At 39.7% G+C, this 25,199-nt stretch overlaps 1 protein-coding gene and 1 long non-coding RNA gene across 4 annotated transcripts in view; one reads left to right on the top strand and one right to left on the bottom strand.

Annotated features, from left to right (window-relative positions):
• zfpm2a (zinc finger protein, FOG family member 2a) overlaps positions 1 to 25,199 on the bottom strand; it is a 219,671-nt gene that overhangs the window by 165,342 nt on the left and 29,130 nt on the right. The window contains exon 2 of one of the 3 annotated variants that reach the window (XM_057835245.1): positions 8,560 to 8,718. The exons of 1 other annotated variant lie outside the window; for it this stretch is intronic. In XM_057835245.1, the coding sequence (XP_057691228.1) occupies positions 8,560 to 8,718 (159 nt within the window). Of the gene's footprint in view, positions 1 to 557; positions 1,328 to 8,559; positions 8,719 to 25,199 lie in introns of those variants that run through there. One more of the 3 variants, XM_057835247.1, reaches the window with a different exon arrangement.
• LOC130915300 (uncharacterized) lies at positions 20,310 to 23,329 on the top strand. Its single transcript, XR_009063075.1, has 3 exons — positions 20,310 to 20,340; positions 21,156 to 21,262; positions 22,785 to 23,329. It is a non-coding gene; the product is annotated as an uncharacterized LOC130915300 (long non-coding RNA).

Here is a 25,199-nt window from a genome sequence, read left to right as displayed (position 1 = left end):
TGCTAAAAATAATGTTAATTCAGTACGTGACACAGATGGAAAGACAGCTGTAGCAATCAACAGTTTGCTCCGCCTCACTTTACATGGTATTTTTATTTTTGGTTATTAGAAAAAAAAAAAAAAACATTAAAAAAAAAAAAAAAAAACACTTGTATTTTTTGTTTCAGAGCATTAAATGTATTGAATCAAATCGAAAATCGTGTCCCACATATCGAAAATCGTACCGAACCCGTGACTTAACTGTATTGTTGCATCCCTAGTGTTCACCATTCCGGCACAGTGGGTTAAGGCATGAACAAAAACCATTTTGGCATTGATTGTACTGTATGCATTGTGATAGTGTCATGTGCAGGTGTTCCTAATCAATTTTCAGATGACACTGACAAGACAACAATGTCCATTCTTGGTAAAATTAATCTCCTTATCAAGCTCACACACACATTTCTTTATATATTTTGACACGATTCAGTTCAAAGGAAACCAACACTGCCAATCCTCCTACTTGAAAAGATGTTAAATTGAGAGAAGTAAGACTTCAGATATGTCCTATTACTTACAGCACATGAGGTCATGCCGACCCAGTTTTGTTTATGTGAGCGTCGTCTTGAGCAAGTGTTTCTCTCCACCCTCTCTTTTACACTGCCTGTACGGTATTAGAGAGCCCACAAAACTAAAATCCTCATAATTTATTGTTGGGTCGGGGGATCCTCTTCTGCACACAGTGCGTTATGATGGGTACCACAAAAGACACATATCAACAGTTACCTGCAATGAAGCAATTTTTTTCTTTTTTTTAAGCTGACGAGATAACATTAAAGGCACTACCTTGATCTCAGGCGAACATGCTAAGCCCTGTAACTAAATGTATTGGAAGTGTTTAATTACAGCCCAGGAAATGAAGCTACAAGATGATTCCTTAATTAAGGAGTGATTAAGGATTTTCTGCCTTCTATCTAGCACAGTTTGCAATGCATTTTAAACACAATCATCCAAGCAGCCTCACAGGGAACCATGTCAAAGGGCTTTGATGAAGTTTTGTGCACAAATGTCATGAAGAAAAAGCACAGCAGAAGGAAGAAGTGCTGTGGCAGCAGTCCTTTACTAAGAGCCCAGTAGCCGAGAACAGGGAGAAATATCATTTTATGGTATTGTAACCATTCATGTAGAGGAATAGATTTATTGAGGCGCTCAGTTATATTCACAGAGGTCTACAATAAGTGATAAAGACAATGTCCAGTTTCATTATTCAAACTGAGACCCACTGAAACCTCATCAAGGGCGACAGATTGTCAATGATCATCTTCTACTGTTATCACCGTCATCATATTTTACATCTGGCTCTGGTTCTTTTCCCGTCAGACTCAAACAGAGATACTTAACGTTGAGTGAAAGAGGATAAGAGAAGCAAAAGGATGGTAAGCGAGCTAGCCTGCTGGTTGCAGGGTTGGCGGATATACATGAGGACCCAGTGAGCTGTTCACATCAGCCCTATCACCGCTTTATCAAAGGACAGCACTCCAGCCAAATCTTAGTCACACACCACAGTGTGACACACATTCAGGTCAATAAGCTTATAGGCAATTTACACAAACAATTCCTCGAGCAAGGTAGGAACAAAGTCATATTGGCTTTTTCTCTGCCTTTTAGCATTGTCTCTGCTAAGGAAGCCCTTGAAAATGTCAATCCGTGTGTGTGAGCTAAAGGAGCTAAGAGCTCTCTAATCCTGACCAGCGAGGCTAGAGACAGAGCACCATTTCAGCAATATTGAATATAAGCATGTTCAAGTCTCCATGTGTGCTCATCTTTCCATATATATTAGTTAAAGTCAAATTGTGATACTTTTACCCAGCGCCATTTTTAAAAAGCCACTCCAGGAACGGAGTCATACGTTATACCTTTCAAAATACAATGTTAAGGAAGCAGCTGTCCAAGATGTAGTAGTAGCCAGTTGAAGAGTTGCTAATAGATATTATACAGCAGCAAATTACAGTTTCTTATGAGCAACCTTTTACTCCAAAGTCAAGCATAGCTGGAAGACTTCTCTGCAGTCAGGAAAATAGGTTGAAATTGTGTTCAATTTGCAGCAGCAAGACCACTCATATGGAGGGAGGCTATTAGTGAAATGCTCTGCCACTGTCTCTTTAAATGCCAATAAATTCCCATCATTACAGAATCTGGCAGTTTTCCTCCTTGTCTGCTGCCTGGGTCTTTATCTATGCTCTGCCTCCGTCTCTGAGCATGTAGATCTGGCCCAGTTAGATTGTCATACTTAACAAACATTAATGATTAATTTCCTCCACTGAGTCAAATGGGGCTAAAGGGATGACTTGATTCATCTTATCGCACCGCAAATTAGCATTTCCCCATATTCTCCGGCATCAACTGTGCATTAAAATTCCACAATCGCCATTCTGGGCACAAGCAGCTGTAGCAAAAGAGCCAGGAAGACCTTGCTCGGCGAGAGATTCAGATTAGCCCTTTGTAGGAAAGTGTCATCTTTGATTCTGGCTTCTTTCAGGTCATTTGGTCAAGATATGTAATTTTGCTAAGATGCGTGAACAGATTTTTTTGGTCTGTATTAATTGATTTGTGATTATTAACAATTACAATGGTACCTCTACTGATGAAATGAATTGGTTCTGGAAGTAGTTTTGTAATAGAGGTGTGCATCGACACTGCCCTCACGATTTGATTCGATTACGATTCGGAGGGCCACGATTCGATTCGATTCAGAGGGTCACGATTCGATTCGGTTCGATTCGGCAATGCATCGCAATGCATTAAAGCCTGGGATGCATTAAAATTCTAAAGCGAAGCATATTTTTCGTGAATCATGAGGCAACACAAGCGGTCAGACATTAAACAACTTTTTATTGGCTCTTGTGTCACTCCTGGTTGAAGTCAAATGAAAATACTTTCAGATAGTATATATTTAAAAAAAAAACAACAACAACAAAAACAGATCACAGCATTTAATTAGTGCTTTGAATTAGACCAGGGCTTTCTCTTTTTTTTTTACACATAGTAGCAGCCTTTCACACAGTGCAACATCTGAACTCTGAATCTGAATTTTTTTCTTTTTTTTTTGGAGTGACGCGGAAAAAAAAAACAAAAAAAAAAAACAGCAGTAGCAATTTATTTTCATTTCTTCGAGTTGGCAGAAAAAACGCAAGTTTTCTTAATGTTTAAATAGTCTACATATTTTTATGATCATTATAAAAGCATTTACACAACGAAATAACGCTGAGAAAGTTTAAAGTTAAAAAAACAACAAAAAAAAACATGCGATTTTGCAGACACACATAGGAGAAGATTCAAAAGGATCACATTTGTGTTGTTTTTGTGTGCATATATAAAAGTGTCTTACGTAACGAATTCTCAGTTGGCAGAAAAAAACAAATTTTCTTAATGTTTAAATAGTCTACATATTTTTATGATCATTATAAAAGCATTTACACAACGAAATAACGCTGGGAAAGTTTAATATAAAAAACATGCGGGCCACGGCGTTCATGTGAGTGCACAAGCAAATGCACAATACAGAGTGCCTGCTCTCGGTTTTATCCAATTTTTTTTAATGTATGATTTATTAGTCCGGCGCGGCGGCCCGACCCGACCCAACCCAAACGTGAATGCTTAACGGATCGGGTCGGGCCCAAAATGTTAATCGGGTTCGGGCACAAGATCTAACCTCTAAGAGATAGGACATAACATAACAATGGCTGAAGCTGAGAAAGAGGGAGCGAGAACGATTATTGATGCACCTAAGACATTGAAAGCAGACATCTGGAGACATTTTGGCTTCTACCAGGTTGGTGGGAAACTTGACCAGAGTTATGCGGTGTATAAAAAATGAAACATGAGAATAATAATACAAATGGGGAAACCAAATCTGTTGCATCACCGGAATTGCGCAGGGAAGATTTTTGAACGTACTTATATATTTTAAAATGCGCTGAATCGATTTGGCTTGTTGCTCGCATCGAATCGAATCGTCCATGCCCCGCATCGGGATGCATCGCCGCATCGATTATTGTTGACACCACTATTTTGTTACTTGAAAATTCTGTAGGTAGAGACGTGTTTTCCCCCTAAATGCCGAAATCCATTCCAAGCCCCCAAAATTCAGACATAACTCCTTTAGAAGGCATAAAATGCATCCAGACATGCAACAAATACTGTACATGTTACAATTACATTATTGCACGATAAATAAAAATCAGAGTTGTGCATAATGTAAAAAAAAAATAAAAAACAAGAATAAAGAATAAAAGCTGATATACTCATGTAATATACAAGGGGCGAATGAAGGGAACACTGGGATGCACACATACACATAAAGTAGAGGCCCTTCTTAGCCAATTGGATGCCAGGAATGCTATGCAATAGCCAATAGCAGAACAGCTATAAGTAAGTTATGTTCAGTAAGCTGCGAGTACCTTGCCTACACAGCCAGACTGTTATCTCTGTATTTTTTAAACACCAGGAGAACAGTCTGGGACCCAGCTGCTCATTGGCCTCTCGAGCCTGAACAAAAGTAACCGTGCAATCAAATTTGTTTATTTTAGTGACACGTTCTTAGTGAGCAAGGTCACTCTTGCGCATCAGAAGTCGTCTCCACAACAACACAGATGGCGAACGGGAGAGTCGAAAATAAGTTACAATCCGTGTTACATTCAGTTTTAAATGACCAAATGACCTGTCTCGCGCTAGCCATGTTGAATAAACTTCTCCGTTCTCCGGTCTCCTCGCCTGTTTATTTCCTCGCGCTAGTTTCCTGTCGTTTTACCAACGTCGCGTCCGCCCGTCGCTGATTGTTCCACTCCACTGTGTGTTTGCTGTGACTTGCTCCGCCCCGGAAATTTGATCCGCAGAACGGTTGCCAGACTCTATCGCTGGAACAGCGGTGAGTCTGGAGTTCCAGGTGAGTACCAGCCATACTGTATTTTTGACTTTCATATCCTGAAATTCTTTTTGAACAAAAGGCAATATTTTCCCGTTGAGGCGTGTTTTAACCTGAAAGTTATGTATTTAGAGATGTTCTTAAGTAGAGGTATCACTGTATGTGGGTTGTGGAAAAAATGGGTATAGACCCTACTCACGTGACGTCACAGCCACGCCCCCGCGCCATGATGTCCGCATACTCGCCATAGAAATGCATTAGCGCTTCGTAAATTCTTCCTATTATTGCACGTTTTACTGCTCGTCAACATTAATACTCAAAATGGTGAAGTCGTGTGTGGCGGTCGGTTGCAAAAACAGAGAAGATAGACGGAGAGACTTGAATTTTTACCGTATTCCGAGAGACACGAAGAGGAGGCCGCGATTGACTGCTGCAATTCGACGAGACAACTGGGCTCCAAACGACTACCACAGATTATGTAGTAGTCATTTTATATCTGGTAAGATGCATTTAATATATATTTAGAGGGTTTCGGGCTGACAACCACAATTAAGATCATTGCTAGGCTAATCGCCGACAACATACACGTATGTATGTAGTTAGTGCTATCGCTAAACCATATAAACATTAAAAGCCCTAGCTCCATTGACAAATGACATGAAATACATTAGACTTGACAGTGGATGTTAGCAAGAACAAAAGATTTTCAATTGAAAATTTCGTAACTCACCTTCCGAGCACAAGATTCCTGCCGAATTTTCGTGTACGAGGACGTGTTTCACCTAACCAGCAACGTAGCATTTATAAGCCTCCAAGCTCTTAAAGTTTTTCAAACTTTCGTGAGAATAGGCTGATTTTGTGTGGGTATCAGATGTCAGGCGAAGCCAGCGGGTCGAAAAACATCGATTTAGGCATCAAATACGGATCTGGCGAATGGATAAACTGAAGCTTTTCCACGTGACGCCTTTTATGCAACGGATCCAATGAGTTTACAGCGTCAGATAACACCGGGGCTTCCATGAATTGCTCTATAACTTGCTCGACTAATAGAAAACAATGAGAATAGGTCTGAAAAAGAGGTACAATATGGCGGCCGGAAACAGCGACACGCCCATTTTGTGACGTAGGTGAGTAGGGTCTATAAATGAAGAGTCAATTCATTGTAAAAGCTCTCAGGCACATTGGTTGCCATCAGGCACATATCTGAAGGCACTTTAGGGGCCATTTTGTGTCTACACAGCGAGTGTAAAAACAGCTAGATCCAATTTTGAATTTCAGTCGGAAAGATGCTTCACAAATTAGACAAAATAGTATTCTTTTAACTATGAGGCATTCTGTATTTTATCTGCTAAAGGACCTAAAGATAGAAAGGAAGGAGGCTTTCTTGACATTTGTAGCATTTTATGCCATACAGAACTGTTAGTCGGATTGTATTAATCTGAAAGGGGAGTTGTCTTAATTCGTAGTTCCAGGCTGTGTATATGTGATATGCAAACTTATCAAGGCACGCTGCCATTTGTTGAACAGGCTCTTTAGTCAAACATTGCTCCGTGTAAAGGTCCTGGACCAGGTCACATACAAACCTAGATGGAACACGACGGTGCTCTCTACACTTATCTGAGGAGTCTCTTTTCTGCAAGGCTAAGGCAAATGGCTGAGGCTTTGGTGGCATTCAACTTCCTGACCTTTGCGCCTTTAAGCAGCTTTACTACTTCACCGCACTCTGATCAAAGTTAATAAGTGCTTCATATGTTAATGAAAATTGGTACTCTTCATTGTGTTCCAACAGCTTTTTAATACCTATTATAGACTGAAACTTTTAATGGAGGTTTTAGGTCCCCCTGACAAGCCCATTTCATAGAGTGACTACACAGATACAAGGCTAAGCTAAGACCAGAGAGCCGCTGCTCAGTGGAGGAACCTTACACGGGAGACCTTATTCTCCAGAAAGCAGCACAAGATAAAGGCCACGGGATGAGCGGCTGCTTTAAAACCCACGTTCAAGTCCGCACAGGGCTAATTACCGCACGCCATCGCATTTGAGAGGGTTTAGTTAATCAAGGGGTCCCTTTTCCTCCTATAGTCGAGTAATAACACACTTAAACCATTTAATGCTGCCTGAAATGCGTCTTTCTTAACGCAAGGCAGTTCCACACAAGTGGGGTAAATTTAAGCCCCGCTGACATTAGTTTTAAATAGATCTAATTGAGAAAGGGATCAGAGAGGCTACACCTGATGATGGCATAAAACTTGCCACGATGAAAAAAATAAATGTGGATAAAGCATCACTTGGGTCTTAGAAGGCAAGGGAGACTTAGCCACTGAAAGTGCAGACAGAGAAGTAATACAAAAATCTGGCTTGTAGGGCCGCGCATGACGAGGAACAGATTAATAATTGCCAAGATGAAAACCAGCATGTCACACTTTACTTTTTTCTGTTAACTTTGTTCACAAGCGCAGGACATGAAAATGAGATTTAAGGCCAAGTTTCTCCCACGGTTTTACACTAAACAATGGAAAAATCAGTGGCTTCCACAAAGTACTTTGAAGATATTCCGAATTGGAATTTGTATTCTTTCTTGCAGTGGCAGCAGCAGTATCCAATGTGTTCAGCACCATCTATTATCATAGCTACCGGGCAATTACAAGCTCGTATACACACCACTTTGAAGTTTAAGGACACATCGTGTCAGAGACAAAGGCTAAAAGCAGACGCAGTGTTGCCGGTAATTGCAATTTCTAAACAAATGTGCCGTTCAACTTTTCCAAGAGAACAAAAGGAAAACATTGATACAATTACTGGGGCATAGCCTACCTGAAACATGAAAGTTTCATTTTCCTTCTGTAATGTAATCCCACTAGGCACATCAGTTTAGAGGTTGTGAAAAAAAAAAAGAATTCTAAACAATTTCCGTTTGAAAGGAGAAACAAGGCCATTCATTCAAAGCGCCGGTGCTTGATTAAAAAGTCAAATATATGGCATCCGTAAGGGGGACACCTGGGGTAGAAAGGCATGAGACCTGGAGGTAAGAAGAGGTGGGAGGAGGGGGCTGTTATGAGGTTGGGCAACTCTTGTCATCTTCTCACTGTAACCTGGAGAAGACCACAAATTAGTTCATGTGATGGCACAGTGTGACCAAAATGAAAGAAACACACAAAGACCAAATCTAATTGAATTTGAGTTCAAAGAAGAGTGGGGAGTGCCTGGCGAAGCCTCGCTCTTTTTAGTGCTGGACCTCCAAGCAGTAGCAGGTGTTGCTTAGTGTAGTCACAAGGCTTTAGCGCGATCTAAAAAGGCGCCACGGCGCTCTCCAGTGCATTGGTGCGCCGGAACACACTTTCACAGCACAATCAGTCTGCCAATCTCTCAGATCAAACCACTGCGCTTAGGTGGATTGTGGGAATAAAATATCAAAATGGATAGTTTCCACTGTAGATAACGATGCTGGAAAAGTAAAAGAAAAAAATATTCATGCCAGGCTTGATTTGAACAGGACTTTTATTAAAAGCCTTTGGCATGAGATTCATTTATTTTTGATGTCTTGGCTCCAGGGTTCCCTGACATATTGTCAGGCATTAGGCATCAAAAAACAGCACTGCACAAGCTTTGTGGAGAATCATGGGGGTTTGGTTTCAAATAAGTAAATGATCCTAACCTTTATTGCAGAAGTACTCCATGTCCTCGCAGCTCATGTTCTCAGTATCAAACTCGGCAGGGAAGTTTTCTTCCACCGAGAACTCATCTTTGGCCAGGAGCTCATTCTCTTCGGAGACACACTCCTCATCCTCTTCCTCCAGGCCATCCTCCAGAGGACCTGAGGGAACACATGCGCACATGCACACACATGTACACATGGCGATGTTAAGCAGTTTCATCAGATCCTTCAGGCTTTCAAGAAGTAAAAAAAAAAAAAAGTGTCACCTTGTTTCATTTTACTAGTTAATACAAATTCAGATTTTACTCTGTCTGTTTTGGACTGTTAATAGAACATGTTAGTCGCTTATTATTTCTGTCAAGCCCTTTTCACACACATATCCAAGGAAAATCCCGTGTAAGGTGACGCGGGATTTACTCACGTCATTATTTTGACGCATTTAGAGATGTGCCGAGAATTACGCGGGTTGGACACTTTCACAGACTTGTCCCGTGTTGCCGTCTGTGCGGGAAGGGCTGCTGGCGTGAGTTTATAACCCGGACATTACGTCAGTTTTGGTCGGCATCAACTGTCACAATGTTGGTCAAGTCGTGTTTTGTTCCAGAGGGAGCATTCCCGACATCGTAATTGCAGCCAATCCAAGCTCATCAAGGCTGTATTTAAGCCCCGGCGATCCAAGAGAAGGGTATCGAGATATTAACTTGCTGGGCGCCATTCGACACCTTTGCCGCCCTTGTTTTAAACTCCCCTAGATTGTGCTGGTATTTGATATCAGTATCTGCCTACCGCTTTGGTTGGTATTATTGATCACGGTGGACCTACTGTCACAGACCCATTGTGTTATTCCCCCTTTTCCACGATTGCGCGTATTTTTGTTTGTATTTATTACACCCTTGAACGCATGCCTCCGTTGTTTTCTGCTTTGAAGTACAACCTTGTTTCCGCAGTAGTGGACCCTAACATCGGCAAAAAAATAAACCACACCTTTTCAAACATGGACGATGGACTCTCTTCCTCGGCTCTACGATCCCATAGCTTACTGGCTCACTGCTAAGAAAGAGGAAGTGACGATCAGCCCGCCATGATATTTACGTCATCAGCCATCGTGCTGTGACACGGGAATTTAACGCCTGCTTTCACTCACACCACTTCCCGGGAAAGTCCCGGACATTATACTAAGACGCGACCCGTGAAATGTCCGTGTAATCTCCTTGTCAGTCGACCCGGGACATTGTGTTCACATACAACTGCTGCACGTTTAAATACTGCGATTTCCCGGTGTTTTGGCATGTGTGAAAGGGGCTTAAGGAAGCTGAAATGCAGCCAAGGTCAGTGGTGATGTTAATTGCAGCCCTTGAAAAACAAAACATCACATAAAAAGATGAGAATTAAACAAAAAAGTTTCCTGAGTTTTTGTCCAGGCAACAGCATGGGAGCAAGAATAAAAATACTTTTATTAATTTGTTAGCCTTATCACAGGGTACAATGTAGGTTTTCCATTTACATTCCATGCCTCCAGGTAATACACCAGTGCAATCTTAAAGCAGACACTTTTCTCTGTGATTAATAACCACCCCACACCTCCTCCTCCTGTGCAGTATTATTTCTTTAAATCTAAATGATTTCAGAGTTTTGCTTGTAGCTGTACATCTATTTTGAAATTTGCATATTACCATTTTGCTTCAATCAAGGCCGCTGATGGAATTACTCTTTTGCAACCTGAATTGTATTAGCTGTGAAAAACATCTCACCCAGCCTTTGAATGTCATTAAGATAATCTCATGCAATTTTCCTTCACACCGCAACGTATCTTCAGAGTTTGTGTACCAAACACACATTGACTGAAAAGTTTGAAAGAGTACAGTTCCAGCAAGAAAACAGCATTATTTATTTATTTATTTTTTTTCAGAAAAATCCCTCTTGAGCTTAGCGTAATCATCATTTCAAGTGTTGTCATTGCTCGACGCCTGCAACATTTGGGTGCTGTATCAGTTTCTCCTTGTCACATGAGTTGCGTTGCAGCCTCTTGTGCATCATTCTCAAGCTCAAACACAGCGTGCTGATATCCTCTCGACACCTTTCAATACATTTTTTCTATTGTGTTGGAAGTGAATCCCTCAGCTTTAATAAAGTGGTGATTTCAGTTCAGTTCAGTGGCACTTGTGAGCCTCTCATATTTTTCCTCAATCGGAGCCACAGAAGAGAACCCCCTGATGTCCATAAAATGATTGCTCTTTTCATTAATCCTATAAATGACTCCTTTGTAGAGGTCTACATCGGCAGCTCTGGACAGGAAAATAATTAGCACACACATCTAACAGACACTGCAGAAATACCGCACTTAAATTGGGATGCAGTTTTATGATCTTATCCGTGGATTCATTGGGACTTGAAATGAAGCGTGACGTGACTCTAGTATCGCTTAAGATGATACAGAGAGATAAACAAGGCAATATCAATGGGAGATTGTATGACTGGCATAAAATGCAGTCAAAGCCATTGGAGACAGAAGGGGTAAGAAAGCAGGAAAATACATTTCGATAAACACTCTCTACACATTCTATTACACAGCTGAATAACAGCTGTATGTACAGCAAAACTATTCTTCCCCCGGTTGCGGACAAATACAGCAGAAAATGGACCCACACAGTTGCGCGATAATAAGGGCGAAAAGAGATTAAAGATAAACTTCATGGTCAATAAGACACAAAGATTAGGGAGATAAGATGAGATAGAATTGCAGTTTAATAGACTCTGAATAAGGGCATCTCACTTCCCCTCTCGAAAAGATAAAAACTAAATGGAGCATTTTCAAACCGATAGAGATAGCGGTGCTATAAAGTATCTGAATATGAAAAAAAAAAAAAAAATGAAATACTCCACACAGTCAGAGCCATTACAGGGGCCAGATGGCAACTTTTTACAGACTACGTAGATTAGGTAAATTTGTTCATATTCTCACGTTTAGTTTATTATACAGTATTCATTGCATGGAGTGACCTGAAATTATTTCAGAGACAGCAATGATAAAAATAATGACTTTCTAAACGACTACCACCACACTCCTAACTCATTTTCTGATAGTGGTGTCCCTGCTATATTTAGTTGTGTACTGTTTAAAATCCTGTCACATTCAGTGTGTGATCCATGCTTGTTTGCTGCATTTCTATAGACTTTGCAGGCCAGAGCAACGTCTTCTACTTATCATCCTCTGGAGTTCAGATGGCCAGTGACACCAAGTAGTGATCTTTTGCTTTTTCAGTTTACATTACAAACAACAAAATCAGTTTGCAGGAGTTCTCATAAATGAACAAAAAATGTACAAGAAAAAGAAGAAGGGGGAAAAAAAACGTTTCATAAAAGCTTTGACTAGAATTTTCTGATAACGACTTTTTACTGGTACCGATACCGATATCTGCGGTCCTGGATTTAACATATTTTGGTTACAGATATTTTCAATAATTTATTGTTCATTGAATTTTTGCACTATGAATACAAATGGTCTGCTCACATAACAAATCCAAAGCATCTTAGACGAGGTTCACAACGCAGGTCTTAATGCAGAATTCCGATTTTTTTGTCATATCTGTTTTTTTGACGTGCCCTTTCAGACTGCCTTTGTCCATTGAGCCCATTCAAGTATCACGCAAGCGCACTAACTCGCAGTCCGAAACACCCTGAGCAACTGACCCGCATGCACATCAAAACAAATGACTACACATGACGCACACACACAGACAGTTTGCACCGACTCCCAGCAAGGTAAGAAATCTTGAGAGAGGAGAGAACAGAGGAGAGATAGAGAGACACAGAGAGAGAGAGACAGAGACAGAGAGATCCAAACATTCTCAGGCTTATCCTCAACCCATTTGATTTTTTATGACTGTTGTCCAGCCCGCTCCTTCCCCAAAAAAGCCGTGTTCAAACTAATGCACAGCTCCACCGCTACTGTAGCACCCTGTTTCTCTCGCTCCTTTCTGACGTAATTGCTGCATAAATTCCAATTTGGGACACTTGACAGTTCAGACCGCCGCCACATTCTGGGAAAAAACGTGGCCAAGATCGAATTTAAACCACATACGAAAGAGACCCAGACGGATTCGAAATGGTCCACTTCTATGCGACTTGTCACGTTCAGACCGTCAAGTTAACGCCTCACTCGAGTCGGAAAAACACAAAAAAAGGGGATTCATGCTTTAAGATTTGCGGTGTGAACCAAGCCTTGGTTTGGAGACATCTAATGGTCAATAAGCATAACTGTTATGCTAAGCTATGACCAGCACTTGAACAAAGGCAGAAGGCTACAACATTCACTTTGAAGGCCACAAAAACTGATGTCGATATTATCCAATATCATTTTAAAATGCTTTCATCGGCCAATATTATCGGCTACCTGATAATATTGGACAACTCTACTTTTTACTAGTCAGATTTGCATCATTTTGGTAGTTTAGGAGAACCAAAAACTCCAACAGAAAAAGTTTTTTTTGTTTTTTTATTTAAAATGTATACCCCCTGCTATTCATCTTCTTTTTCAAGGTAACTGCTCCATTTTTATTTTAAGCATGCTTTCAGAACTGTATTATCCAAATTTATTAGGTTCTTCCTCTACCGCTGACTAGAAAGCTGTAGTATCGGTCCTGTTCTAACACTCCTGCAGTGGAAGCAGCGGGCAGGAGCAGCCAATGTTAATAGAGACATTGGTCGCTGAATGCAGGCTTCATCACACTGGCTCTTTTGTTCGTGGCATGGCCTCTGTGTGATACAGATCGCCCATGCAGAGTGGCGCTCCAGCATGGTCTATGCTAATGGCCCCGCAGAGTTTATAAAATGGGGTGATACGCACAGACCACATGATGGACAGAGGATTAATGAGTCGCAGAAGAAGGGGATCCAAGCGAAAGAGCCTGCAGAGAGAGGATGTGGAATGAGCATGTTTTTTGGAGTTAGGAACCCACACATACTATCTATGGCCCCTATACAGACGATGCATACACTTGGAAAAAAGACATGAATGACTGCTATTTTCATGGCATACTCTTCCACCCGCCTGCAATGTGGGCAGCTTTTGGCCTAGCTGTGATAGCCATACCTCACATTATCAGCAAGCTTCACAGTGTGATGTGTGTTCCAGCCCCTTTTATAGCTCCCCAATTAGAGGTGAGGTAATTGAATCGGTCAGAACAAAGCAATCAATCTCTATAAGCATGGAAATTATTTGTGGGCCCATCTGTATAAATTTACACCCAAAAGGTCGACTGCAATGGAAAAATAATAAATAAACAAACAAAAAAATTGTCTAAGACTGAACATGAATGCATAATGCAGCCCAAAAACTCAACCCTTTCCAGCTCTGCTACATGTTAAAAGGGGGCTTTGTGCCATCCTTCCCTATTCAGTGGTACCTCTACTTACAAACGTCTCTACATACAGAATTTTCAGGTGAAGACATGCCTCAATCGGAAAATACCTGTATTTCCTCTTAAGAAAGAAATTTCAGGATACAAAAGGCAAAATACAATATGGGTGGTAGTCGCAGCCCCAAGAGTTTAACTGAACGTAACATACTTATAGCTGCTCTGCCATTGGCTATTGCCTAGCATTCCTGGCATCCAATTGGCTAAGAGGGACCTCTACTGTTTGTGTATATTCCAGCGTTCCCTTCATTCGCCCCTCGTAAATTACATGACTGTATTAACTTTTATTTTTAATTCTTTTTTTTTTTCACATTACGCACAATTCAGATTTTACGTTTACTTTGCAATAATCTAATTGTAACATGTATTTTTTACATGTTTTGATGCATTTTCATGCCTTATAAAAGATTTATATTTGAATTTTGGGGTGCTTGGAATGGACATTTCCATGCAAAACACATGGCTACTTACAGAATTTTCAAGTTACATAACTACTTCCAAACCCACAGAATTTCGTAATTAGAGGTACCACTGTTTAAAAAAAACTGAATTATCCAGTTGAAAGTTTTACGCACAGGAATATATTTGAGTATGTACCCTGTGAGCCAAGTCATCTTAAAAACTGTGCGCACTAAAATATCAAAACATTATGCGCGCTTGCACAATATAAGGATGATATTCAATGGGAGAGCTTTATGAAATACTCCACCATTAGACAGCTATATTAGTGTTCAGTTATAATTGACAGTATGATTGTATTGATTTTTACAATATGTACATTCAATGCAAATTCATGCAATTTTCAGTAGTCAAGAACGATACTTCAATATGTTGTATTGAAAACAAACAATCATGAACTGTTGAATGAATTCCTCTCTAACTGTCAAAACTGAATATTATCTTCTTAAAATATATTAAACTTAAATATACCGTGGAATTTCGGTGTGTATTCATTAATATACACACACAAGTCTCTGCTCGTCTGCGTGGCTGTCGCACGCCTGGTGGGGCTCGCGCGCGGCGGAATGTGATAAGGCGCGCTCGGGTGGGGGGTCCCGGTGCCGGGATTGGTGATGAGGCGGGGTGGGGTCGGTCACCAACGGGCTTACACTCACAAAGGATTCACACGATTACTGGGTTCGAGATCACAGAGCTGATTTGTGTACACTCTACCCCTTTCAATCACTTAGCTAATAGACATCCCCAGCGCCATCCCCCTCTTTCCCTGGTCAACAGGCTCCCCACATGGTGTCAACCGGAAATACATTTAGCTGAAGATAGCATCAACATATTAGTAGTTAGTCCAGACGTTCAATGTATTTCTTTTTGTAATTTGTGTTTCTTTTCTTTCTTCTCTTGTGTTTCTTTTCTTCTGTCCCCCCCATAACCCTTTCCTGTTCGCTGCTTTGTCGTAATAAACGAGGTATGTTGAAAGATCACAATGGGAGTATGTCAGACTCTCAATGTGAAACATTAAAACTGTTTAGACTATCCGGGCACTTAGACTTTCAGTCTCTGTGTCAAACAGCTGAACAGGACAGGTTTAGAAAAAATAAAAATAAAAAAATATATACACGCACAGGAAGATGAAGGGCAAAGCAAGGCAAGGCAAGGCAAATTTATTTGTACAGCCCAATTCAACACAAGGCAATTCAAAGTGCTTTACATCACGTGAAGCTCCAGGAGCAGCGATAAAATGATTTAAAAAAAATCACATTAAATCAAAAGAAAGTTCAAACAAAGAAAATTGAAACAGGAAATAAAATTATACATAAAAATCACATTAAAAAAAACTAATAATAATTGAAATCAGAAATGGAAATAAAGCAGAAAATGAGTAAAAAAAAAAAGCAAATAGCTTGAAATGTGAAATATATGGACAGTTATGAATATGCTATGATAAACAAACGTGTTTTTAGCCCTAGGGGATTGACATTAAAGGAACTCCAAGTAACTTTTCAGTCTTAGTTGATTTTAGTGACGCCGGTGGACAAAAGCGTTAGTGTTTTGCCTTAAGGAAGACTGCATTTCCCATGAGGACCAGCGCACACCTGCATAGTGTCATAAAATCATTATGGTCGCCTGCAAATGGATGAAACGATGTTTATCCTCTAGCTGCTGTGTGAAGGATGAAAAGTAATAAGGTAATGAATTCAGCAGTAGCTAAACAGTAGCATATGACGATTAGCAACCTAGGCTTTCCCCTACATATTAAATATTGTGGTGCCCCGTAACACTGAAATAAAAGTCGCCACGCCACTTGCGTCTTTATAATAAATGAGGAAAGGGGAAGTGAAGTATGCCGTCAAGCAGTCAGCACATTTGTAGTCTTTTTTTGTTTAGCAGGGTGCCTGCCACCCTCCTCAAATTTAATTAATGCCGGTGAAAGCAATACAGACCCTTTCTAGAAATAAAAGAGGTGTCATTCAGGTAGTTGTCAGTCGACATATCACAAATGTTATGAAAATATTTTATAAAGGGTGAAAAGTTACCTAGTGTTGCTTTAAAGTGTAAAAATACAGTTAAATATATTGTTTTATATTTCCTGAATCTTTGAGATGTGTGAGCAGAAGAGTAAGTGAAAGAGGAGAAATGCAAGAAGAGACTTGGGGCCATATTCTCTGCTCAGCTCTAATGACCTTTGGGAAGCAGAGGGCTCCTTCAGCCTTGGAGGAGACTTAGTGTATATGTTACAGGGCTCAGGCCTCTAATTTAATCCTTGATCACTGTAATGGAATAGATATCATTTATGCTACTCTTAATAGCTTAATATGTTACAGGAACCCCCTGGGGGAATTCAAGCAGTCTTACTTCTCACAAAAAAGAATTCCTTTCTTAAAATGCTTTCCAAGTTGTACACTCTGATCACAATGAATGTGAAGCCAATGTTAAATAAATCGGCACATGAATGTAATTATTTGAAAATAAATGTGTGTGCTGGGATTCTGTGTTCTCAAAGCTGCAGTCTGTGACCGTGAAGAAGCAATGGTATTGTTTAACTTGATTTTCCAGTTGCTAAGCAATCTAATTCCTATGATTATAAATGGTTGCCTTCCTAAATTTGGGCACTTTCAATAAACATTCAACAAACTGTTTGGAAATTTGGCATTGAGGATTCTTGCCTTGAAATGGTTCATGTACTGTTGAGTCAGAAGACATCATGCATTTATACTAGTGGGCAAAATTGTTGGTGCCCTTCTTTAAATGAAAGAAAACCCGTGACTGTCACTGAAATCACTTGAAAACATCCAAAAGCAAAAATATTTTTCTTAAAACAAAAACTTGAAAATGAAACAATCAAAACAGCAAATACTTGAGAATTTTCCTATTATTTGAAAGCAAACTAATAAAACAGGCCAGGACAAAAATAATGGTTATCCCTTAGTATTTTATTGCATGACTTTTTAAGGAAATCACTGCAATCGAACAATTTCCGTAACTGTTAATAAGACTTCTGCACCTGTCAACAGTCCGCTCCTCATGGACTGTCTAAGATTTTCTCTTAGACATTTTTAGGTGACTTTGGCTGTGTTTTTGGTCATTATCTCGTTGAAAGACTTATGACCTGCAACCAAGACCAAGCTTTCTGACACTAGGCAGCACATTTCTTCACAGAATGCCTCGATAGTCTTGAGATTTAATTGTAGCTCGCACAGATTCATGAAACCCTGTGCCCGATGTAGCAAAGGAGTCCCAGAGCATAATCGAGCCTCCTCCATGTTTCACAAAAGGGACAGCGTTCGTTAGTTAGTATGCTTTATTTTTATGTCTATGAGTTCAGAAAAATCATAATAAAGTGAGACTGGAATTTGTGAAAATGCATATTCACAAGCCACAGAGCTTCTGGGAGAATGTCATTTGGACTCATAAGACAAAATGCAGCTTTTTGGTGAGTCACATCAACTCTTTGTCCGTACTGTAGATCAGTGTTGTTTTTGTCAATGATGACGAAAACGAAAATATTTCGTCAACAATTTTTTCATGATGATGATTAGACGATAACAAGCTATAAACATGTCTTGGGAGACTAAAACATAACAACATGAATGCAAGTTTTCGTCTGACGAGACGACGACGAGACAAAAATCCACCATAGATTCCATCATATGTTCACAATGTGTGACATTTTTTGTGTAGCTAGCCTACATCCTAGCAGTGTCTAGTTGTGTCACTCATGTGGCGTGCTGCGCCCCCCCATTCACCTACTAAGGTTCTCTTCAGTCTTCCCATTGCTTGTTTTGAGACACACAAGGTACAATTTATCTTATTTTGGCAAAAGAGAATATACATTGTTTCTTTAGCCTTTAAAGGTCTGTGTTGAGTGATCATCACACAATGAATGTAACTCGTAGCGTTAGCATAACATTCGCGCTCGCGTTAGTATCAGGCGATAGCGGCGAGCTTTGTAGCGGCAAGTTTTTTTTACATACATTTCATGGTATCAAAGTGGCTACAATTAATTTGAAATAATGCACTGTTTTCCTGTTAAGTGTGTATTGTCACGTGATAGATTTGAAGATGCTACAATATGTGCTTGTCTGTCAATGTTTATTCAAAATAGTTGGAACTTAAGTTTTTTCCTACTGATTTATTTTTGGAATGAAACTTTCGAATCTTACAGATGAAAACATTCAGTAAACGTCTACTTAAACTAGGCAAAATTAGTCTGAGATTTCGTCAACAAAAACAAGACGAAGACAAACACATTTTAAAATGACCAAAATATGACAAACTAAAAAAGTATTATCGTACAAAAGACTAAGACTAATTTGAAAATTAAAACGGCTGCCAAAAACAACACTGCTGTAGATGCTAAAAATGAAGCATATCTACCATGAAACACGCAGGAGGTCTATTATATTCTGGGGTCGCTTTGCTACATCTGATACATGATTTTTTTGAACATGTGAAAGATGCGGAAGAAAATTTTTTGATTTTTGTGGTCAGAGTTTTTCAACCTCCGACCAGGAAAAATATCATTGGAACGTCACTCGAAGTGGGAGGCCCTAGTCGCGAAGACAGAAAAAAAAAAAAAAAAGCACCCAGACTTCACGAGTTGCTTCAATCTGACGTCACTCGACAAAATAGCGCTGCCCGTCGAAAAGCAGACCGTCAATAGTGAAACTAAAGAAGGCAGTATACAGTGCGTGCTATTTATCTTAGCCGTCCTTTTTCCTTCACTATTTGATTACTTACGAGAAGGCAGGTTTGCTGGAGGTCATGTCTTTTGGAAAAAAAAAAAAAAAAACTTGTCACGATCAGGCATCTTGCTGTTTACATTCGCTTGGAACGCTTTGAGATCTCAACTGGTACCATTCGAGTGGGATAATACAAACTTCCCATCTTCCTCGAATCCCGCATGGGCACGGGGGGCCGAAGTAATACTCTCTATTGTGTTTGCATTACCCAACTGAAAAAAAATTCCGCAGAATGAAATGAATTGCGGCAGTTTGGTGTGACATTGTTTTGGCCGCCTGGGTATTTTGAACAATTATCCGCATTTTAAATTTATTCGACTATGTTAGATCTGTTAATATCGTTTTTTTATTGGCATGCTAAGACAGGACCATTGACTCACTCAAGCGTAGCCACTCCGGAGCCCTGAAACTAATAACTAACTAACAAAAAGCACAGTATTTGTTGAATTAAACTCCTAATTAAACCCCCACTAACTCGAAAATTAAGTCTAATGTCAAAAATTTGGAACTTCAGCTTTAAATAGTTATGCAACAAAATACAAAGTTATGGGTATTATCGTTTTTGTGCAGGCTGCTTTATTATTTTGTTCCATAAAAATCATTCTGCTGAACAAATCTTCACAAGTAACGGCTGATATTAAGTTTCAAGAATTTTTTATTCATTGTTACTTTTGTAAGGGGCCGTTTACATGGTGACTCTCCAAGAATACGAAAAATGTCAAATTTGCATTTGCATTTGCGTCTCCATTTGAACATTGTCGCGATTCCGCATGAAAACAATGTAGTATTCATGCCAGGCCCAAGGGGGCAGTGCAGATATACTGGGCGACAGAGAATGATGCACTTTGACCCCACCAAGCTCCCTCAGCCCGGAAAAAAATCTGCCCGCCCACTCGAAGCAATGTCATTTTTCTTTTGTTCAAAAAGGCACAAAAATTGAAACGTTCAACATATTTAATTTAAAAATATTATTAAAACAGTAAATTAAAGCCGACATTCCGCCATATTTGCTGTTTTTAATGTTTAGTACCACCGCTGCGCACGCCCAATGTGACGTGTACGAGTGCTGACGTTAACGACGCGGTCTCGCGCCGCAGGAGCCTTTGATATGCATGCCGAGGAAGCCCCCCTCAACCCCCCCGCAATCGGATTCTTCCACTTTGGAGGTAGGATTCAGAATTTTTCGTCTCTGCCTTCCGTCTTCGCTGACACCATATGCACTCGAGGCGAGTCCGCAACTCAGTCATTGCGTCTTTGTGTCGCAGAGTCGCCATGTAAACTGCCCCTAAGTTTCAAGTGATTTCAGTGACAATTGTGGTTTTTTTTGGCATTAACAAAGGGGCATCAACAATATTGTCCACATGTGCGGCTGGCCTAAGATTGTGTTTACAGTATATTTGCGCACCACAAGAGTAAAACACCTTCTGTTTGATAGTGAGGCCTCTCTTAAATGAGAGCATGTGAAGGTGTTACCCAGATGTAGACGGATACTATTTCAAAGAAATGAATGATCCGTCTCAAATAGTCTCTAAAAAATTCTTTTTAGTATCAGACCCAACGTTGGATCCTGTCGTGTTTTCCGAGTTGCTAGGTTGACTGTTGTTGCGCCCAGTATGGTCTATTGAAAGAGAAAAACACGAGCTTGCTTCTTTATCCAGTGAATTGGAATTGGACTGGCTTGAAAACATGCTGGCATTTGACTATGCCATTAAAATGCTGGAGGCACCTCTGAGCGTGCCCGAAGGCTTTAGCAGATGCCAGGCAGAGTCTCTGTGGAGTTAGCTGGGTCCTGCTTCACTCTCCTGCCTCCACTTGTCTTTCTGCAATTTACATGTACAAGTGTAAGCAGACTTTGTACGTCGCTTGCGCCCTAATAAGTCACAGAGATTGTAAACCAATAATACGGACTTTGGTAACCTGACTTAATTTCCCTTTGCAGAGGTAAGGACATATTAAAACTGTTCATTTAATGTTCTTCCAGGTGCCATAGCTCTGGCTGGATGATTTATGGCTATCCTTCTGCTTTTTGTACGGAAATAAAAGTTAACCATGTGCCGTGCACCTAACATGACAGCTGAAACAAAGCAGGTAAAATATATTTGGCTTTAATTACGGCTTTTTAAGCAAGCTTTTCACACAAACGTTGACTTTTAATGAAGCCATTGAGTGCAGCTCCTCCAGGGAGCTATCATGCTTAAGTGGGGGCATCCATCTTCAGCCATCAGCTCATCTGCAGACGAGTGGAGGCAGTGTTGAAAGCACGTTCACCTCACACTGGCTCATTTTATCTCAACTAAGTGTATCACTTGGTTGAGAAAATATATTTGTTGACCAGCTGTTGGAATTTTTGCACCTTTTTGGATTCATTTCATTTATTTTTTTTTTTACTTTTGAAAAACAAACAGTATTTATTGCATGGGGGTTAAATAATGTAATAGTAATATGAGTGGAACCTTCTTTAATGCGAGTAGACAAAAAGAACTTTAAGGATATGAAATCACTTTAAGATTAAAAAATGTTGTCCATCAAGGAATTCCAAAGAAATTAATAAATCTGAGATCCCAATTTCATTCCATTAAGAAGAACGGGGGTTCCCTTTGACAATAAATTCTTCATTAATTTAATTCTAATTTGCCTCTGGTTCCTATTTCTACTATTGATAGTTCTACGTCTTAATACCTCGGATAAGGGGGAGAAAATCATTGCAATAACTCAGCGGAGACTGTGAGCTGCAGATATGATCTAAATATTACCAATGCCAAAAGAAGTGTGAAGTCTGATGAACATTTCAAAAGAATAATTCTTTATGGATCAACTAAATCTTTCCCACTTTTTAATTAAAAGTAAAGAAAATAGAAGTTAATTATCCTGTTAAGATTAGCTGCTGGGCATCTTCCTGTAAATTAGTTCTAATTAAAAGGAAATTGTCAAATGACATTCAAAGCAAGCACTGTCCTTTAAAACAGAGAGTGAGATGGGCTTTTCGCTTTCCACCCCCTCTCTTTCCCACCCGCAGCCTCTCCTAATTCTTGATCTGGCCTTGTGAAACTTCTTGCTAGAAGATTACGACAGCACCAGTGCTTTAGTCAGGCATGCGCGCCAGCACACACACACTCACTCACTTGCATACACACATTCTCTGGATAGCAGGCCTGCCTCCATGCATATATTAAAATCAGTGAAATTGTTATTGTAGATGAGGAAATTGACATGTATACCTTTGTTCAAGATGCATTCAAAGAAATAAAAACACAAAATGTGTGATGTAAGTATCTCTACAGGGAAAAAAAAAAGAAAAAAAAAAATCCTTTTTAAGTATTAAAAAGGAGACATTATCGTTTTTTCTCCTTTGGCCGTATGTCAAATTGTTTCTAATTTTCCTATACTATTTGATATGGACATACATTAAAATCTTGATTTGATAAACAAACAAATAAAAAACAAGAGGGTTTGGATGTTGGTAATGGTAACAATAATACTCTTGTAACATGCACATCATAAGACAATGTAACCTTAAATCTTCTAACAGTTCAAGACACCCTTTGTTTGGACATTGTTCTACCTTTTATCTGATTTTGAGTGGATTTCATCATTGTTGCTTCAATTCCAGTGCATTTTATCATACAAGATTCCAGCAACAGCCTATCACAAGCGAGAGAAACCTCTTGCTGAAGCTTCTCCATCTGCCGTGGCTAATGATGGTGCTCTATGTGGCCTGGAGCAGAACTGGATGAGGGAGATTTACACCCACAGCCCTCCAGGGTCCTCGGGACAGCACCGCTCTCTAAAACAGAGTCACTCCATCACTTTCCATATGATAGCTGGAAAAGCCGGTAACAATGGGCCCGCAACAATGTCTTTTTGTGTAACTGACAGGTACCTTTTTTGGTTGACATAACCTGCCGCGATGTCTGAGAAGTGGCACTAGGCGCAGTGGGAAGTGGATGTCAGTTACACCATTGAGACGGCAACAATCATACCTGACTTTACTTGACAAGATACTTAGTAATGAGTGTGACATGAAGCTAAGTAAGAGGGGTGGCTGTCTTTGCGTTGCTCTAATTAGAGTAACGGCAAGCAGGGAAAAATAAGCAATCAATAAGAGAAATAAATGCACAGAGCTGCTTTTTCCTGTTTAGTCCTTTCTCAAGGCTTATACATTGTAATTGCGCTTCAGTTTGGGTGCAACAATAAAAGCTATGTGTCAAATTATCTAACTACCATACGCAGAGTTTAAGGTGGGGGCCAGGCCACCCCTGGTGACCGAAAAAAGTCATTGCATGTAATTGACTTTCCTATATATGATTTTAAAATCAAGAGTTTTCTGGTAAAATATAGTCTATAAAAGTTGTAAAGCAATAAAACAAACAACAAAATGAATTACATGAACAAAAAAAAGATATTTATATAATGGGTCAAAATTATTGTTCAAACAGATCATGTGATTAGCACCTTAGACAGTCATTTGCTTTGTTTAGCCAAAACCACCCGAGGAGGCAATATGGATATACGTAATTTTTTCAAATAGCTTTCAAAAGCAACAACTACTACTGAGCAAGAACCAGGGATTGAAAATGTGGACCAGGAAACGCCAGAGAGCACCGCCAAAATGGTGAGCTGAGTTTCAATTTGCACCACTAAAGACGCTAATTGTACAACAGAGCCACCACCAGTGTCTTGCCAATGTAGTTACACCCGTCAAAAATTGTATTCACTGGCCGCGGGAGCACACACAAACACATTAGTTATGAGTTATGTCGACTTAAACAATAATTGAAGCCAAAAAAGAACCACAGTTGTATATATTTTGGACATTGATGTTCATTGAACTGGAGAAACTCCATACAGCACTTGAATTACAGTAATAGCAGTTTACAGTTATAGGTCATCCTACGAGTAAAACAGTCAAACATTGCTTTTTTTTTTTACATTCAGTACGTAGGTTACGTTTTACGACGGGAAAAAAAGTTTGTTTTTTTAGATAGATGGGCCATGTTTTAAAACCTTGTAGATAACTACATCATTAAAACACGGAAATCAAACAAATCAGTGCAGCGCAGTGGCTCCGCCCAGGGGATACAATTTTTGACGGGGGTAACTACATTGGCACGACGTCAGCGGGCGTACCATATTCAATGGATGACGATCTTGGCGATAAGTATAGCTTTCCTAAGCAGCCTGATTTAGAATTCCCTTCAAGAATGATGGTAAACAAAAAAGCGCTCATTTTCAACTTATTACAAATATTTCTGTAAGTTAATTTCATTGCTGACACTGTGTCATCAACATTTTGCCCCCCCTGCCCCTAAAGTCAAACTCTGCCAATGACTAACAATACAGTATGTAAGCTGTTCCACCAAAGACTAGACGCTCCCTCGCAGAGGCAGAATGTGATATGATGTCCTGCAAATATTAGATGTTTTATTATTTTAAAAATATATTTTTTAAAAAGCGATTTAGGAATAAGCTCTCACCTGAGAACGTTTCACCCGTCATGAAGTTGCATTTGAGCATGCTTTCTAAGCAGACTCACTAAAAACATTGGGAAAGCAAATTTATTTAAATAAAACAAGGTATCTCAAGAAAGGCAAACATGTCTCACGGCTTCTTTGGCCAGTTTCTCAGATTTTATGAGCTTGAATTTCCTAAAATTTGAAAATATTTTATCAGGTTACGAATTGAATTCATATTATAAATGTCTTTGTACTTTTGAAAAGCACATTAAATACAGCTGAAAATCTCATTTTTAATGTTTTTGACACAAGTGTCTGTTTTCGGTGGAATCCCAAGATTATCCTAATGTTTTATAATTCACATTAATGAAATGTATTTAGAATTCTTTTATTGGTTTTGAAAACACTGGTATTTTTTTCTTTTTGCTTTCCATGGCACTGTTTTGGTATTAGTGTTGAAGTACTTTATGCAGGTACCATACAGTCAGAATGCTGACGTCGTGACAACACTACTGCGCTTATATTTACCTTCAAAGGGATTTTTCCCCCCAAAAATAGGTGAGTTCTATTCT

The sequence above is a fragment of the Corythoichthys intestinalis genome, chromosome 4 (genome assembly GCF_030265065.1).
Source record: "Corythoichthys intestinalis isolate RoL2023-P3 chromosome 4, ASM3026506v1, whole genome shotgun sequence".
In the NCBI taxonomy this organism is placed as follows: Eukaryota; Metazoa; Chordata; class Actinopteri; order Syngnathiformes; family Syngnathidae; genus Corythoichthys; species Corythoichthys intestinalis.
Note: the sequence above shows the minus strand (reverse complement) of the source record. Positions and strands in the feature narration are given on the sequence as shown.